This window comes from Talpa europaea, assembly GCF_964194135.1.
Source record: "Talpa europaea genome assembly, chromosome: 12".
Classification (NCBI taxonomy): Eukaryota; Metazoa; Chordata; class Mammalia; order Eulipotyphla; family Talpidae; genus Talpa; species Talpa europaea.
The window spans coordinates 86,247,019-86,266,217 of NC_140079.1; the positions used below are offsets into that span (position 1 = coordinate 86,247,019).

The following is a 19,199-nucleotide window of genomic DNA, read 5'->3' on the forward strand; positions in this document are numbered from 1 at the left end:
CGGCGAGGGGAGAGCGAGCCACAGGCTCGCCGGGAGCGGCAGCGACGGGCCGGCTGTGGCACCCCTGCCCGCAGCCTGCGAGGGCCTTGTCCGCCGGTCCTCGCCCTCGCTCCGCCCCCTGGTCTGCCCGCCCTGCCTCCGGCCCCGCCCCTTCTTTTCGCATTGCGGGGTGGCTGGAGGTTGGCACGGTGCCCTCTGAGCCCCACGTGGCGCCCCGTGCGGCCAGGTGGGCGGCAAATCCGAAGAAGACTCCCCCCCCCACCTTCCCCTCCCCGGAGTTGCGCTGCACTGAGGGGGGGCAGGGGGAGCTAGGCCAGAGGACAGTGGGGAGGGGTGACGTCAGGGTGAGTGGGAGCCAAGGAAAGAGCGAGCGTGGGGGAGAGAGGGAGAGAGGGAGGCCGGGCGGCAGGCGGGACCCGCGGGTCGGGTCGAGTGAGGAGCGAGGGCAGGGGAGAGGGGCCGGGAGAGGCCGCCGCGGTGCACGGCTGACTGCGAGGTTCCGCGGCTGCGGGTCCAAGTGGGGTAGGAGCTGCGGTCCGGGGAAGCCAGGGAGGTGGGGGAGGGGAAGAGAAAGCTCAGAGGGGCGGGGGTGGAGGAGGAGAAAGGGCAGGGGACACAGAAGGTGGGGAAAGGGAGAGGCACTGGGGGGGAGAGGAAGCTGCTGGAGAGAGAGAGGGGGAGGAGGGTAAAAAAGGAAGAGGAGAGTTGAAAGGAGAAAGAAGAGGTTGGAGAGAGGGAAGGAAGGAGAAGGAGAGAAAGGGGTAGGAGGGCTGGAGGCACCTGAGGGAAGAGAGAAATACCAAGTGCAGGGAAGACCGCAGAAGGAGAGCCCAGAGTGAGCATGTGGCAGGGAGACAGCCTGGGGGAGGCCGCCATGGAAGGAAGGGGCGGAGAATTAGGGGGACAGGGGAGTTGGGGACTGGAAGATGCACCAGGCCTCTTGGCCAGAGCCTCCCTGCCCATCATGCCCGCATGGCCATTGCCCCTAGCCTCCTCTGCCCTTACCCTGCTCCTTGGAGCCCTTACTTCCCTCTTCCTCTGGTACTGCTACCGCCTGGGATCCCAAGACATGCAGGCTCTGGGGGATGGGAGCCGGGTTGGGGGTGTCAGTGGTGGGACTGGGGGATGCTCTGAGCCTCTTGGGCCAAGCTCAGGGAGTTCAGGGGAGCCTGGGGAAGGACCAAGGGCAGAAGGCCTAGTGAGTCGTCGCCTTCGGGCCTATGCCAGGCGCTACTCCTGGGCAGGGATGGGTAGGGTGAGGCGGGCAGCTCAGGGTGGCCCAGGCCCTGGGGGAGGGCCAGGGATCCTGGGCATTCAGCGTCCAGGCCTGCTTTTCCTGCCAGACCTGCCCTCGGCTCCCTTTGTGCCACGGGATGCCCAGCGGCATGATGTGGAACTCTTGGAGAGCAGCTTCCCTGCCATTTTGCGGGACTTTGGAGCTGTGAACTGGGACTTCTCAGGGACTACCCCTCTGCCTCGGGGCTGGTCCCCACCCCTGGCCCCTGGGTGCTACCAGCTCCTGCTATACCAAGCAGGCCGGTGCCAACCCAGCAACTGCCGCCGGTGCCCAGGGGCCTATCGGGCACTGAGGGGGCTGCGGAGCTTTATGAGCGCCAACACCTTTGGCAATGCTGGCTTTTCCGTTCTCCTGCCTGGTGCCCGGCTTGAGGGCCGCTGTGGGCCCACCAATGCCAGGGTCAGATGCCATCTGGGTAAGTAGACGCTGCCTACAAACCACCTCCTTGTCTCCAGATCTGTCTGTACCAGGTTTTTCGACACTGTGGTTCTGATCATGCTTCTCTTCTCTGAACTCTCCCACCACTCCCTGCTACCTGGAACATTATCTCCTGAGCTTCACTTACCTGCAAACCATCTTCCTAAGTTATGCATGGTCATCTGCCACCTGCACTGTGTCTTCATGTTGCCTCCCCCCATGTTCTATGTTTTGTTGAAAAGGAATTCTCAGCCGACCTGAGGGTCTTAAACACCAGGTACAATGATAATCAGTATTCTATGCCCTCAATAAAGTGCTCATAAATACAAATTTAAACTTAAAAAAAAAAACTTTAAAAATTCTAGCCAAATCCTCTAGTCTGAGATTGAAGCCTATATTCTTCATTTAGAAGGGGTGTTAAATATCTGGTAGCACCTAGCTGAGATTTTCTTTTTGATGTTTTAAAGATTGAAAGAAAATGGAAAAGAAACAATTTCATGATTGTTATTCAATGCCACGACCTTGTTTTGCTTATAGTCATCTCCCGTGCTACTAACTGGACCTGTTCTCTACTTGGGAGCGTACAGGCCTTTGCATCAAGGCCAGATCTTTTGTCTCTTTGTCTCCCCCCTTGTCGCTCCTTCCCCTCCCCTCCCACCTTGCTCTATATAAATCATGAAGGCCCCACAAAATTAAAAAATCACAAAGGCCTTCTGGCTGGTCCTGGCAAACCACACACACACACACACACACACACACACACACACACACACACACTTTACTCTTAACCTAGAATGTCTCTCCCCATTATCACCTTCTGGAAAACTCCAACTTAGCCTCGGGACTCAAATGTTCAAGTGCCACACCTCCTCTGGGATGTCTTCTATTTACCATCATTTGAATTGGCTGCTCAACTGTGCGGTCTCTGGGCCAGAATGGAGTCAATAGTTTTATACGTCATGTAGAGAAAGGGACCTAACATACTGTAGGTTTTTGGGTGGCATTGTCAAAGGCCCAGGAGATGCTACTTCCTCCAAGAAACCTTCCCTTTTCTCTGAAACAGAATAGACTGTGAATCTTGCCTATCTCCTAGCACTTCTTTCATCTAATACTGTAGAATTCCACTTAGGTTACCTTCCAGAAAGTAAGGACATAACATCACACCACCTGTTGTTTAAGACCCTCAGATCTGTTTATTGACTGAAAGGGGTGAGTCCCCACAACAAAGGCAGAAATGTTGGATGTCTGGGTCTCTCTCCACAGGATTGAAGATCCCCCCTGGCTGTGAGCTGGTGGTCGGGGGCGAGCCCCAGTGCTGGGCTGAAGGACACTGTCTACTGGTGGATGACTCCTTCCTGCACACAGTGGCTCATAATGGTAATGGGGATGCTATTCTGCTAAGAGGGATGAGGAACTAAGGAGAGAAGGGGAATAGATTAGGGCCTCCCTGATGGCTCAGCAGTTGAGCGCTGGGTTGCGAAGCTGCCCGCAGACTCTGCAGCTCCGGTTCAATCCCCGGCTGATCCCCGCCACTGGGTGAGGGTCCCACATGGTGCGCAGACCTCTCCTGCCGCCCGCTGCTCCCCTCAGCAGTGTACTTCGGTCCTTCTGCCTGCTCTGCTCCCCGCTCTGGCTCTGGTGAATTCTCTCACCCTCCCGCGCTTCTGACTGTACCCAGTGCTTGTATAAATAAATAAATTAATTTAAAAAAAAAGGGGGAATAGATTAGAGCTGCAGAATGGTTTCCTCCCTAGCACCATCATTTCCCAGTGCATGACCTGGGGTAAGTCACATGACCTCTCCAATCACCAGTGAAAAGGGGCAACTTTGTTAGCTGGCAACTGCAAGGATTAAGTTAATGTAAGTGCATGGCAAAGACCCTGGGCAGGTGCCACCTGCCCAGTCTCTGGTACTTACTAGCTGTGTGGCTCTGGACAAGTTATTTAACCTCTTTGTGCCTCAGTTACTATGTATAATGTGGGATTCTGATAGGACCTCATTGTTTTTTGATGATTAAAAATTAATACATTTAAGAGGTCAGAGCAGTGCCTGGCACTTACTTGAGTGCTTGTCTGAGTGTTTGGTGAGTGCTCTCAGATGCTCTCCTGTCTCCATCCTCATGTGCCCTAGGTGCCCCTGAAGATGGGCCTCGAGTAGTCTTCATTGTGGACCTCTGGCATCCCAATGTGGCTGGGGCTGAGCGCCAGGCCCTCGACTTTGTCTTCGCACCAGACTCTTGAAGGAAGGCGTCCTCTTCAGATGTCTGGGCTGGAGAGAGGCTGCACCAGGGATGGCTTGAGTGCTAGCCAGGACCTCTTCTCCATCGCATGGGGAGGGGTGGGACAGAGGGTGGGAACTGCCCAGTGAGCACCAAAATATAAATTTTAAATCCTCTCCTAACTCCTGACTACTTTCTTCCTGGGGAAATGTTTGGGAGCAGGGCTCATGATTCCTCCCCTCCAACTAGTCTCACTCCTTAACACAAGCCATCTTCCTGGCCCTCTCCCCAGGAACCAGCACCAAAACCTCAACTCAACTTTATTCCAATAATTTAATAGAAAATTAAAATAATAAATAATATGAAACAGACCAAGAAGATAGCTGGGCTGGTGCAGGTCCAGGCCAGACTAATACAAAGTTAAAGAGGTAGGGAGAATGGCGGGGGAAGGAGAGAAGCAAACTACTCTGTACAATGGTTGGGAGGTGGCTCAGAATGTCGTGGGTGTTAATAAGGGCTGGCTTGACACTTTGGCATGTACAATGTACTAAAAAAAGAGAAAAGGAGTTCTAAATTACTCTAAATCAGCTGGTGAGGGAAGGCAGCAGGGCAAGGCTGGCAATGAGAAGGAATGCAGGCCTTCTGAAGGGCTGTGGGGGGGAGTGGAGTGTACCGTGTTGTTAGCATTGAGGTGGGGGTGGATGGAAAAGGGCCAAAGTGAACTGTACCATGCAGTGAGGGGACAGAGGCAGACCCACGACTTGGCCAGCAAAGCCGGGGCAAAGGGCTGGTAAGGGGAGGAAGAGAGGGGGACCTGGTCCCCTGGCAGGAAGAAAACTGGTCCCATGGCAGGAGAAAGAACAAGTCAGTCCTTGAAAACAATTTGTTGGCCATGAGGACGCTCATCATGGGTGATGTGGCGCCGGACGTGGATCCTGCGGACACGGTGTTCCCGGTTCTCCTCATCCTCCCCTCGACCTGTCCCACCACCTCCAGCTGCACCCCCTGTGGCCTCCAGGAGGGCTGGGTCTGGTCCCCGGGGAGTCTCGTAGATCAGGATATTCAGGGTCTCTTCAAAGATCCGAGCTTCTGGGAATTCCACCTGCAAAAGGCCAGCAACCCCCAGCTCCTAACCTCTGGTCCAATCCCTTCCTCCCCGCACCCTCCTCTGTTCTTGCACCGGCACATGTTCTAGTCTTTGCAATCACAGGTCCTTTGGCCTAGACTGTCTCCCTGCAACTCCTTTACTCAGCAAGGTTACACTTTAAGACACAGCTTTGAAGTCAGGCAGAGCTATTTGCTTTCTCTCATTTTCTGTCAAGTCTCTTGGTATATTCTTTCATTTGACAAATATTTATGGAGTCACTGCACTCCATGCTGTTCTAGGCATTTGAGAGATGAATCAGTGAACAGTTCCTGCCCACAGGAAGTTTACATTCTAGGGGGAGAGCAGAGGCATACATTTAATAAACTATAAACTGTCCAACGATGATAAATGTTATAGAAAAAATATTATAGGAAAATGGAATAGGGAAGGCCATGCCAGGAACATGACAGCTCTAAAGAAGGAGTTCAAAGGAGGCCCCACTGAAATGGTGACGTTCAACCAAAAGCCAAAGGAGCCAGGTGGATCACCAGAGAAAGAGCAGCGTGGGAAGAGGCAACAGTTAAGTGCAAGAGGCCTGGCAGGAGTCCACTTAGTGTGTTACTTGAAGATCAGCAGCAAGAAAGCCAATGCATCCAGGCAGTGTGATGAAGAGGGAGGAGGGGTGAAACAAGAAATGACTGGGGGTTTCCCTTCTGTAGCTTGGAGGGATAACAAAGTTCATGATATTTCATTGGTTTATCTTCCTGTTTTTCCCAATAACAAAGGAAGCTTCCTAGAAGTTGGTCTGTTCATTCATTCATTCATTCAATCAGTGTTTCATAACGTCCACTGTGTGGTAAGGGTCTGTCTAGTGCTAGAGACAGGAGAAAACAGACAACAGCCCTTCCCTCAACAAGCTAACACCTTGCTGCTGAAGTAAGACCCCTGCTAGTTCCTTCCCTGGAAGAATACAATAAACATTGTGTCTAGCTACGGGAGTGTGACTAACTTTGGGGTTAAGTTTAAAGTTCATGAGTGAAGATGTCCCCTAGAAAATGATGCTCAGCCTGGGTCTTAAAAGATTAAGTTCATTAGGCAGACAAGGGTGAGGAAAAGTAACTACATGAAGAAGGTATAGTGTGTACAGAGTAGAGAGGTGTAAAATAACATTGGATACTTAAGAGATTTGCGAGATGTATCTCTGGTGGATATGAGGCACAATCCCTGGCTGATAAGGGGCTAGATGACATGGCAGAGGGCTTATAATTCACTCAGCATTTCATTCACCATGATTTCAAGCCAGGCACAGTGCTTAACATAGAGCAGGAGCTCAGGAGTATGTGCTGATGATCGCCATGTTAGCGAATTAAACTCAGAATTCTAAGAGACCTGTGTGTTCTAAGAGCCTGAGGTGTGAAGAAACTGGGGTCATGAAGTCGTCTTCTGAGAATCTAATGACAACTATGGTTCTTCTATATGGAAAAATGCAAACATACTCCTAAACCTCCATAATAGTTCACCGGACTACAGTCTTGAAACCCAGCCGACCGACCCAGATTAAGAATCCTGCTATATCCCAATACCCTCACTTCATAGTAGAGAAAAAGAGACCCACAGAAGGCAGTTTGTTCAAGGTTACATAGCTAAGCTCCCAAAACTTAGAACTCTGACTCCTGACTCCCAGTGGTAACTCCCCCCAGCCAGACCTGCTGAGCTGTCTTTGTTCAGGGCCCTGGTCCTACTCACCACCACACCCCTCCCTGATCAGGCCCTGAACCCCTTCTGACCTTGGTCTGCTTCTTCTCCGTAGCATAGACAATGGAGGTGCAGCACACCTCGGCGATTTTGCGGCCCTGCCCGTAGAAAGACCAGCAGCAGATCTCGTCCCCCAGTACATCCTTGAGGAAAAGCAGCCGCCCGTGGAAGCGCAGGGCCAGTTTGTCAAACAGCTCGATGTTCTTAAGCAGGTTGTCATCTGAAGTGCTGAGGACCAGAGCGCCAGGAGTCCTTAGCACCACTGGCTTCCCTCCCTTTGTTCCTCTCAGCACCGAGGCCCAGCACCTATCACTCTGGTCCTGCCTAGGAGGAGTTTGGTGCCCAGCAGTGAGTTTCTTCCACCCGTGGCCCACGTCAAGCAGGCCTCAGAAAGGAAGCAGCATTTGCTGAGCAAACCCCAGCACAGCAGAATGGCTATTACCACAGGCTCTGGAACCAGGCTGCCTGATATGCCATCCTAGCTCCACCACTTTTCAACAGTCAATTCACCTCCTGATGCCTCAATTTCATCAGTAAAATGGAGATCACAATAGTACATGTCTCAAACAAGTGTGAGAATGTGAGTTAATATATGTAAAGCACTTAGAGGAATGCCCGCTACAAAATGAGCACTTAGTAAACGCCAGACATTATCATCTAATCCTCACCAGAACCCAGTTTTGCTGATGATAAAACGGAAGCTGAGAAGTAAAAATAACCTGTCCCAAGTACCCCGTGGGGAAGTGGCAGAATTGGAACTGCACCCAGGCAGGCTTTCTTTTCCTTCCTCTGTGGCCAACATTCTCCCTTTGGGCCAGGAGCGGGCTGTGTTTGAGCCCAGGATTCCACCCAGGTCACCTCCCACCCCACGGCGGTCACCTGGTGTAGGAGTACTTGTTGTTACTGCGGTTGTGCAGGAGCTTCACCACGGGCTGTCAGGGGAGAGAGGATGGAGGACGGGGGGTCAGGCTGCAGGGAGAGGCCCCCCGCATCCACCCTATGGGGTTCAGGGGCCTCACCTTGGAGGTGCTGGCCAGGAGCTGCTGCTCCTCCCGGGGAGATGTCACCGTGGGGATGAGGCACAGCGGGGACAGGTTCTCCCTTTTTTGCTGGAGAAGAAGTGGAAGGTGGTTAACAGCACAACCAAAGGTCACTCATTCCCCCCACTTAAAAGCCTTCGAAAGCTGCATATTGCCTTTGGGAATCAATCCAAGCTCCTGAGTGGCCCATAGGATCTGCAGGATGCAAACTCCAATCATGTCTCTCACACCCCGCCCTACTCTCCTCTGCATACATCCAGCCTGTGCTTGCCAGCCCTTTAAGGCTCCCACCTCCTGGAAATGGTCTACACTCTATTTGTTTAGGTGGCTGCCACTTCAGATTGAATTCTCAAACATGCCAGCTCTGAGGTGCCGGTTCTCCTAAGTTCCCTGGCTAAAGCAGCCTCCTCTACTTCCTCCTTTTCACATTGTCAGTTCGCTTGTTTTACTTTCCCATGTTTATGGTCTGTACAGTCAGTGCAGAGCATACAGCAGAGGCTCAGTAAGTATCTGCTGGATAAACGAACCCACTGGAGTGGGATGAGGTTGGAGGCAGAAACCAGACACAAGTTTCTTACCTCTTTTGTCTTTTAGAATCTTTATGCTAAAACCCCTCTCACTTTTCTCACCCAGAAACACCAAAGAGGTATTTTTAAACTCATAAACTTTTTCTAAAATTATTATGGAAGAATAAAGGTCTATTATTTGGGTTAGTTTTTCAAGAATCAAGAAAAGTGACCGTACCAGAGATTAAGACATCCTACCAACCATAGTAAAGAAAACAGTGCAGTTTGTTGTAGAAACAAACAAACAAAAACAAAGGAACACAAAAGAACATACTAGACACTGGGAAACAGACTGGTGTTATGTGTGAGAATTCATATTTATAGAGGACACCACAAATCAGCAGGGAAAGCATGGCATATAAACTGGTTATTGCTCTGGGACAATAAATTGTCCCAAAACTTAGCAGCAGTTTAAATCAACAACAAACACATTATCAGTTTCTGTGGGTCAGAGATTCAGGAATGGCTGAGGTGGATGGTTTTGGCATGGAGTTTCTCATGAAGTTGTAGTCAAGTGAGCTGGGCTGCAGTAATCTGAAGGCATGACTGAGTCTGGAGGATTTGTTTCTGAGGAAGCTTGTTCATATGCCAGTCAAGTGCACCCTGGCCACTGATAAGAAACTTGCTCCCTGTCATAGGTAGAGGCCTCTCAGTCTTTTATGACCTAGATTTGTCAGCCCTATTGAGTGCAGGAGGAAACTAGAAAAGGGAATGAATACCAAAAGACAAGAATCATTGGGAACTGCCTTGGAGGCTGAGCTCCAGAGTTCACTTTCTGGCCCCCACTGATTCAAATCCTTCCCACATGCAAAACACACTCACCCCTCCCCCAAAGCCTCATCCCATTACGGCATCAGCTTGAAGTATAGAATTTTGTCATCTAAATCAGGTCCCGGTGATGAGGCACTTTGGGGTGCAGTTCCTTAACTATAGTTAAGTACATTTCATCTTGATCTGAAGACCTGTGAACTAAAGAGATATGTTATCTCTTCCATTCACTTAATATGCAGTGGTGGAACAAGCATTAGGATAACCACTAGGCGCTCTTACTCAAAACAGGGAAAGATGGGAGGACAGGAGGCAGACAGAAGTCATGTCTTCATAGAAATTCCACAATTTTGGACGCTCTGATGCTTACTCTTGTCCAGGAATGATTGTCTATGGCTCTTGATTTTGTCCTGAGTCATATTTCTTCTTCCATAAGAGACAGCCTGTGCTTGTGGCTTGTGTTTCCTTAGTCATCTTCTGGCCTATAGAACTTTGGGGAAACAAAGGCCTCTTCTCTTCTTGTACTGTCTCTGTCCCTTTCAGTCCAAGCTAGCAGTATTTCTGCCAGTATGTCTCTTAAAATCATAATGTGTCTTGTGAATCAGTTCATTAGACACAAGCCAAACCCACACACCTGTGAGATAGGCTCTCTTACTTTAGGCTTGTGCTGACACTGCTGCAGGACAAAATCCTTCAGCTTCTTAGGCTGCTATTATTGACTAAATGACTCTCTGAGGCATCTTCTTAGATATTTCCGAGGTCTTAATCTATCTGAAAGCCATTTTGTTAATTCTAACATCATTCATTATCTAGAAAGCTGGAAAATTTCAAACCCAGTAATTACTGGCTTTTTATTCCACTTTTTCCCCCTTAGCATACCTCTCCTCTTTATTCTACTATAGACAAGAAACCTGGTGGCACCTTCAACATTCTATCTGGAAATCTCTAGGCCACCCACTTCAGTAGGTACATTTTCTATTTTCCACTGTGCTAAACTTCTACCACTACATATCAAGTATCCCCTCTCTACCAGTTTCTAGTAATATTTTCCTTGCTACAGTCTACTCAAAAGAATTCTATAAGCAGACTTTTTAAAGCTCTTTTGGCTCTGATTAACACGCTCTTCAAAGTCTTTCCAGCTCTTGTCCACTTCCCAGTTTTAAAGCCACTCCCACATTGTAGGTTTTTGTTATGGCAGAACCCCATTCTAGATAATTTTGGGGAACAAAGCACTACAAAGTAGCTTAAAACAACAATAAGTATTTATTATCTCATACAGTTTCTGTGGGTTAGGAACTTGAGATTGGCTTAGCTGCTTGATCCTGGCCCAGCACCCAGCTTCTCTCATGAAGTTGAAAGTCAAATGTTGGCCAGAGCTGTTATTACTTGTAGACCTGATTGGGTTTAGTTTGAGGAACTGCTTTTGAGAAAGTACACACATGGCTGGGAGTTTGTGCTGGCTGGTGGCAGGAGGCTTTAGTTCCTTACCAAGAAGACTCTTCCTAGAGGTTGTCTGAGTATCCTCAAATGGCAGTTGGCTACCCCCAGAGTGAGTGATCCAACAGAGAAGCAGAAACCGCCTACTTTTTTTTTTTTTATAGAGGCATTTTTTTAATTTATTTTATTTATTTCTTTATTTGTTTGTTTTGTTTATACATGCACTGGGTACAGTCAGAAGCATGGGAGGGTGAGAGAATTCACCAGAGCCAAAGCAGGGAGCAGAGCAGGCAGAAGGACCAAAGTACACTGCTGAGGGGAGCAGCGGGCGGCAGGAGAGGTCTGCGTGCCATGTGGGACCCTCCTCCGGTGGCCAGGGAGCAGCCGGGGATCGAACCGGCGCTGCAGAGGCTGCAGGCAGCTTCGCAACCCAGCGCTCAACCGGTGCGCCATCAGGAAGGCCCCGAAACCGCCTACTTTTTTTATGACATGGCTTTAGAAATCACACACGATCATTTCTGCAGTAGCCTATTGGTTATATTTTAAAGATATATATTTATTTGTGCATACAAGAACTGGGGTATAGGTCAGAGGTGCAGGGGTGAGACAATTCACCAGAGACAGTGGGGAGCAGAACAGGCAGATCTACAGAAATATACTGCAGAGGGAAGCAGCAGACAAGACAGGAGAGGTCTGCTATGCCATAGGGTTAGTTCCCTGGCCAGGGATTGAACTCATGCTGCAGTGGTTGGCAATAGCTTGATAGTGCTGAGACTTCAATCCCTGTGCCTTCAGGGAGGCCAATATCCTATTGGTTATATAGGTCAGCCCTTTTCAGTATGGAAGGGGACTAAACAAGAGCCTATATAAGTAAGAAGCAAAAATTGTTGGTGGCCATCTTGGATGCTGGTACCTAGCTCACTCTATGGAAGACAAAAAAAAAGCGCTAAATCCTTAATTCATATTTACAAAAGTGAATTTCATTTAGATTAAAAAGTCCATATATAAAAGATAAAATTATAATGCTAATAAAAAATGTAAAACAGGAAAAACTCTTTAAACAAAACCCTAAAAGGTTATAATGTTAGGCCAAAAAAAGGAATTTGATTACATTAACATCAAGACTTTCCCCAGCTAAAAACAGACATACAATATAATTAATTAAAGCAAGGATTGCCAAAAGGCATGTGATTGATATATAACTTGCCATTCAGACACAGGGCCTAAGAAACATTACACAGATTACTTTATAGTTGGCAACAAGGAAATGTAACTACAATGGAAAAATCAAAAACCCTGAATCTAGGGGTCATTTTAAGCATCACTAAATAATGGGTTGTATCTGCAATATTATGGCCTCTCGATATAACACAATATGAAATATCTAACATTACCTAGAATATATTCTGACTGAAACATTTTATTTTTAAAGATTTATTTTTATTTATTTATGCATACAAGAACTGGGGTGTAGGCCAGAGGTGTAGGGGGGTGAGACGATTCACCAGAAACAGAGTAGGGAGCAGAACAAGCGGCTCTACTGAAATACACTGCTGAGGGGAGCAGCCGGCGAGATAGAAGAGATCTGTGGGTCAGTTCCCTGGCTGGGAATCTAACTCATGTTGCAGTGGCTGGTGGTAGCTTGATAGTGCTGACACTTCACGCCTTGCCCCACCAGAGAGGCCCGTCTAACTCAAACATTTTAATATCAAGCCTTTAACTCTATTGTCTAGTTGATAAAACTTAGGATAGGGTAGGGTAACAATTAAATGATACCATAAGTGAACAAAGGGCAAATTTGGAAAATGGGCCATTGGGCAAGGCCATGTGCAAGTGGTCTCTTCAATAAGTCATCACCAGGAGGAAAAGAGGTGTTTTTGGTTTGGAAGAAACTTAAAGAACATACTAACCAAATATAGTGCAAAGATCTACATTGGTGTCTCATTTAGAAGAACCTTTTCTAAGAGACATTTCTGGAACAAATGGAGAAACCTGTGTATGCACTGGATATTAGATAAATTGACGGGGGAAAATGGCAAGTATTAAGAAACAAACAGGCCGGGCCTCCCCGGTGGCGCAGCGGTTGAGCACTGGGTTGCGAAGCTGCCCGCAGCCTCTGCAGCGCCGGTTCGATCCCCGGCTGCTCCCCGGCCACCAGAGGAGGGTCCCACATGGCGCGCAGACCTCTCCTGCTGCCCGCTGCTCCCCTCAGCAGTGTGCTTCGGTCCTGCCTGCTCTGCTCCCCGCTCTGGCTCTGGTGAATTCTCTCACCCTCCCGCGCTTCTGACTGTACCCAGTGCATGTATAAACAAAAACAAACGAACAATAAATAAATAAATAAAAACCATGCCTCTATTTAAAAAAAAAAAAAAAGAAAAGAAACAAACAGGCCAGCACATACAGCATGATCATACTGTGGTACACACACACACACACACGAAAGACCTGGAAGGATATTTGGTGCTTTAATTTTTTTGATTACCTGTGTTCTCTAAATTTTTACAACACATATGTACTGCTTTAAAAATAATAAATGGCTACTTGTAATAAAAAAATCAAGGAATTCTATTCAACAACAGTTGCCACAGACAGATGACATTCTAAGAGAAAACATTACTAATAGCTAATACTGACTAGAAATTATTATCTTAAACAGATTTTTTCAATTGAGATTTCTCATCTAAAATTCAAAACCCAGCAAATAATTTTAGTGGCTATTTTCTCAATTGTCCCGAGAATGGTTAGTAAACAGTACCATTCTAGATGCACAGGAGAAAAGTTAATTTATTGTGTACAATACATGCCTTAGGGCTTAGTTCTCCTTAGGAAGGAAACTACACATGGCTCTCCTGCAAAGCAACAAGACAGGAAACAGCAAAAAATTGATAAAGAATATGAACAGGCAATTTGCAGAAGAGGGGAAACAAAAAAGCTAGCGAGCATATGAAAAGATACTCAGTCTCAGAGGTGTACAAATTAAGATGCGACCACTCTATGCCAATCACACTAGCAAAATTAAAATGCTGGATGATGCCATGTGTTGTTGAGAATATACAGAAAACAGAATCTTTATGCACTACTGATCAAAGTATAAAGCGCCGCAGCCCCTCAGAAGCATATTCTTGCTCAAATTTGTTTGTATGTATGTCCTGTGACCCGCAGTTCCACTCCCAGCTACCTCACCGGAAAACCCCGGGCCAGGACCCACCCACAAGGCTTGCAGATGCACAAGGGTGCTCATGGGGGAGACAGAAGTGGGAGGGATATGTATAATATAATATGGTGAATGCATACCATACGCGCCTGTGCGGTAGTCAGAGGCAAAGAACTACATGTACACATAGCAGCATGAAATAGATCTTGGAAAAAAAAATGTTGAATTAAGAAACAACACATAATCCAAAGCTCAATGCCATTTATAGAAGTTTTAAATTTGCACACAAGACAATGCTTTAGCTTTTAAAGGGTACAAATATAATCCAAGCATTTGTATCCAAACATTAGAATCGGAAAACAAAAATAAGAACATTGAACTGAAAGGCTTCCTATGGGGAAAAGGAGGTGGGCAGGGGATTGGGAATGAAGGAGAAAAAAAGATCTGCCCAGACCAGTGGTGATGAAGTACTACATACTGAGAAGTACAGTGAACTCAACTCTCCGCACCTGAATCTTAAAAACAAAAACCTCCAAACAAACAAGCAAACTCTAGCTGATAGTGGGGGGGATTAAATGGTCTGAGGGAAACCTGGAAAGGAGGCAGTTGGGGCACAGGAAGACAAAACACTATGCTTGGGAGTCAGACAAAGTGGGGTTGAATCTGAGCTCTGCTGCTTACTGGCTCTTTGGCCTTGGAGCATCCCCATTTCCCTCACATTTATTTTGCTGTCAAACAGTGGTACAAGCAACAGAATTGCTCCTGGCACAGAGTGAGGTGTGAGGTTACATTGAGTAAATACAAAACCATTGAACAAGAAACCATTTCCAAGATGATTTAGTTCAATGTTTTTCAAACTTTTAGTGGTAACCCTATAATGAGTCATTAAGTTTAACGGGTCCCAAACAGCATTAAAAAGAAAACAACATATCAAAGTATATTTCACTAACAGTATCACTTTATAAAATTCTAATATCAGTTATATATGAGTATGAAATGCATTTTCCCTTTAAGGGATATAGTCAAAAAGTTTGAAAAATATGGTTATTGTCCCAAGGAATTCTATACTTTTGGATTTCAAGACCCAATAAGTATTCCTCAGGATAACAGAAAGTTGTTTTCCACAGTTGCCCTTTTTAGTATAAAGGGCATCAAAAAAGAAATTCATAATCTTCTACTAAAACTGTATCATAAAAAGGACATTCTAATATTGTAAAAACCTAACAGAATAAAAGGCTTTATGTAAAACTCACTACATTGTACATCTTTTTCTCATTCCCCTATCTTTTGGAACCTTAGAACAAAATGCTAGAGGTAGGAATTGACTCACTCAAGGTCACTCAGTCAGCTGTGGTACACATAACACTTAACCCATTGTGTCCTGACTGTGTTTTCCAGAACCCAAAGAAATTCACGGAAAGAATCCCTAACTCTGTATTATTGGTGACTGCTTCCATGACATTTCATTGCTTAAAAAAAATTTTTTTAAACCCTGGGGGACTGAGTCTCAGGATAGAAAGTGATCATGGAGGCCATTATATTCCAATTTATATTTAGGATTTTTTCCAACAGAGTTATTTAGGATTTCTGAGTAAGGGAGAGAATAGACTGGGATAATTGGTTGGGTTGAAACAGCAAGAAGCAGAGAATAGTCATTTAATCACTGCATTGGTCTTGGCATGAGGGGGTCAGAAGGTCCCAGCCTGAGGCAGCAGGAATGCCAAGTACAGTATCCCTAAATTCTCTGTAGAATTGAGGGGCAGGCCAGAGCCAGTCTCTCCAGGCTTCTTTCTTTTCCTTTTTTTTTTTTAATGTCCCTGCATCTAACTGTTTGAGCAGCTCTCTCAGGGACATGGAAGAGGGATGTGACTCAGAGATGGGGAGGGACCCTCACCTGTAGTGCCAGCTGGCAGTCCTCAATCAGGCCCTGTACCAGGTAGTAGTGTGCTTCACCCAGTAGCTCTCCCAGTTCTCTAGTACTCTCAGGCAGTGGCACAGACCCGTCCCGCAGGTAGTTGAGAATTGTACCAAAATGGCGGCCGCTCCGGTCAATCAGCACCCAGCCTGGTGGGGTGGGGAGAATCAGGAAGAAGGATGGCTTTGCTGGGGTTCCTGGAGTTATTAAACGTTTATGAAAAAAAGGATTCCAAAGCTACAATTAAGTCTGAATACGGACCTAGTTCAAACATCTACTACTACATTCGAGAAAATTCCTTTAAAATAAATCCCATAGGTCCCTTTTTAATATATCCAGGCAGAGAGATTAGTCTTATTGATGAACCTCTAACTTCCGGTATTAATTCTGGCCATCCCATTTAATTAAAATGTCCTCCCCATCCTCCAGTTCACTACCATCTCAACCTTCATATTCTTCAAAGGATTATTACTTTCTACAATTACATGTATTTTTGTTTTTTGTATGTTTATTGTTCTCCACCTCCCCACAGAAAAAACTCCATAAAGTGAATCTTGTCAAATGCCTGTACTAAAGTATCTAGCATTAAATGGCACTTTACAAATACCTACTCAATAAGTTAGTCACCTTCGGATATTTGCAGACTGAGCCTCACTTCCCAAAATTTATTTTCCTGAACTCACAATCCTCGTTAACCCTCTCTGAATCCTGCCCTCTTCCTCCTCCCGCCGCCCTATTTAAGCTTCCAGTCGGGTGTGAGGAGCCCAAACCTGAATGCAACACTTCAAGAAGGTTACGGTCTGCCTGTCAAAGAGAGACGTCCACCCTCCATACTAGTGTCCTGGCAAATCCAAAGTGGCCTTCTCCTTCTATAATCTGCATTTACAGATGGATTCCTAGAGTGTCCAGGGATCTGTGTTAGGGCAACACAGAGAGACAAGATCCTTCAACCCTCCAGGCTCTTGTTAGTGGTTGTAAGGTAGAGAAAACGAACAAAATGCTGGGCAGTTGAAAGACACAGATGAAGGCTGCCTGGAAGCCAGGTTGATTTTCTTGAGCTGAGTGAGGGCTGAAAGGCTGGGAGAAAGGAAGAGCGGGTGGTAGTGGTAAGGAAATTTCTGAGGTGCCATGTTAAATCACTTACCACCTGGCAGAACTGGGGGATGGGGGGGTGCTCCATCCATACATGCTGGTTCTTTCTGAGTAGAGACTGGGGGAGGATGGAGCTTATGAATGAGACAGGAAAGATGAAATGGGACTAAGGGGGCTGGAGGAGGTGAGAAGCGGGTGACAGGACACAGTGAGACGAGAGAAGGGCATGGGGGCCGGGAGACTGGGAGACAGAGGCTGGGTCTGGAGGATGGAGGACCGCACAGGTTGGGGCGTACCTCCGGCGTCCGTGAGCACCTCCGCGCGGCCGCTGAACATGGCCTTGAGCAGGGTGTCCTGTCCCGTGAGGGTGCGCAGCGTGGTGTAGTGCAGCGAGCCGCCCACGTTCAGCTTCACGTACTTGCTGTTTGGGGTCAGCGGTCTGAGACCGTAGGTGGCGGGGCCAGGCTCGAGACCCGAGGGCTTAGGGGCTTCCAGGGCCGGGGACTCGGCCGCCGCCGGGCCTGAGGCCTCGGCCGACATGGCCGGTGGCGTCAGCGGGCGGCGAACCTAGGCTCTCTCCGCGCCCTCCGGCCGCCCCCAAACGCCCTGGGACCCGAGCCCCGCGCCCCCGCGCCCACACGCCGTTACTCCGCGACGCCGGCCCTCGGCCCCATCGCGCCCGCCCTGCCCGGAAGCCGGGCCACGCGACTGCGCAGGCGCGTCCCGGCCCCGCCCCCGGCCGCGCGGAGGCCTGGAGCGCGGAGCAGGCGCGGTGGTCCCCGGAGCGCCGAGGGCGTGCGTGCTGCCGGGGCTTCCCGAGCCTGGAGGCTGGGTCCCCGGCCTGGCCGGGAGACGTGATCCTGGAGGCCGCCGGCCACCCTCTGGTGTGGACAGCTACGTCCACGTCCGGTGGTTGGGTCTCTGCTCTCTCAGCGCTTCGCGGGCTTGAAGGGAAAGAGGAGGCTCAGGGAGGCAGGGGCTTGGACAAGGGCTCCCACTTCCCGGCCCCGCGTTTGACATACCGAGGAGAGAGCAGGAGCGTTGTCCTGCAGCCTGAAAGAAGGCCAAGGCCCCCCTGGTGGCACAAGGGGCTAGGCACCACATTATGGAGCAACCCGCAGCCTCTGCAACACGAGTTCGATCCCCGGCCGGCCAGGAGCTACCCACACCGCGCAGCAGACCTCTCCTGCCTCACGCTGCTCCCCTCAGCGGTGTGTTTGTCAGTCCGCCTGTTCTGGTCCCCGCTCTGTCTCTGGTGGGTCCTCTCACCCCCCGCATCTCTGGCCTGTACCCCAGCTCTTGTATGCCTAACTAAATAAATCTTTTAAAAAAATAAAGAAAGAAGGCCAAGGGCGGTAGCCTCCCAAAGGAGATGGCAGTAGTGCTAGGGTGTGAGAAGTTCAGACCGTCAGAATGCGAGAAGCGACCCCTTGGTGGTGTGAAGGAGGAGAGTTCCAGGCAAGTGCAAAGGCCCTCTGGCAAGACCCTAGAAGAGTTGGAGACCAGAAAGAATGTCTCCAACTGGCGCAGCTGGGCAAAGGTCTTAGAATCCTAGTTACCCGAGGAATACATTGTTAACTGGTGGAAAGTGTTTTCATCCGACCCCCGGCTGCATCCTTTTGAGAGGTGATACATCACAGATTTTTTTTTTTTTAATTTGGATGAGAGATCTTTTATTTTTTTAATTTTATTTTTATATTCCCCAAACAATTGCAACCCCTTTATTTTGACCCCAATCCTTCCCCCCCGATTTTTTTAAAGATTTATTTATTTGTTTGTTTATTTATACAAGCACTGGGTACAGTCAGAAGCGCGGGAGGGTGAGAGAATTCACCAGAGCCAGAGCGGGGAGCAGAGCAGGCAGAAGGACCGAAGCACACTGCTGGGGGAAGCAGCGGGCGGCAGGAGAGGTCTGCGCGCCATGTGGGACCCTCCTCCAGTGGCCGGGGAGCAGCTGGGGATCGAACCGTCACTGCAGAGGCTGCGGGCAGCTTAGCAACCCAGCGCTCAACCACTGCGCCACCGGGGAGGCCCTACATCACAAATTTAACAGTGGACTTAAGTCTAGCAGGGACTTTTGCTGGAGGAAAAACTAAACATAGTTCTAGTTTCACCCTGCACCAGTTCTCTGGGTGATCCTAGACCAGAGTCTCTGGGCCTGCTTGGTGCCTTTTCTGCTAAGTGAGGGGGAGTCAACTTAAATGCCTGCAGGAGGCAAATGTATGGGGTGTGTTAGTTACAAGGTACAGATACCCCGGACATATTTCAGGTTTATTCCAGACAACTGAAATAACAAAAATCACAGTATAGCGAGTCATACAAAGTTTTTGATTTCCCACTGTGTATAAAAGTTTTGTTCTACAGTCTGTCCTCTTACCTAGCATTTTGAATGTTATTTGTCTAGAAAGGAAAAGTCTAGGGAAAGGACATGTGAGCAATCCTGAATGTCTAAG

The 19,199-nt window shown here is 48.3% G+C and overlaps 2 protein-coding genes across 2 annotated transcripts; one reads left to right on the forward strand and one right to left on the reverse strand.

Moving 5' to 3' along the window:
- Positions 1 to 874: 874 nt before the first annotated feature.
- Positions 875 to 3,954, forward strand: ASPHD1 (aspartate beta-hydroxylase domain containing 1; the record flags this gene model as incomplete). Its single annotated transcript, XM_084250204.1, has 3 exons — positions 875 to 1,712; positions 2,978 to 3,091; positions 3,845 to 3,954. 3 exons carry the CDS (start codon positions 875 to 877, stop codon positions 3,952 to 3,954), a joined length of 1,062 nt encoding a protein of 353 aa, XP_084106330.1.
- Positions 3,955 to 4,797: 843 nt separating this feature from the next.
- KCTD13 (potassium channel tetramerization domain containing 13) lies at positions 4,798 to 17,349 on the reverse strand (the record flags this gene model as incomplete). The annotated part of the gene is made up of 6 exons (XM_084250896.1): positions 17,043 to 17,349; positions 15,634 to 15,803; positions 7,794 to 7,883; positions 7,654 to 7,706; positions 6,807 to 7,002; positions 4,798 to 5,034 (listed from the first exon to the last, which is right to left on the reverse strand). The coding sequence occupies exons 1-6, from the start codon at positions 17,284 to 17,286 to the stop codon at positions 4,798 to 4,800; spliced, it is 990 nt and encodes a 329-aa protein (XP_084107022.1). The 5' UTR covers positions 17,287 to 17,349.
- Between the last annotated feature and the right edge of the window lie 1,850 nt (positions 17,350 to 19,199).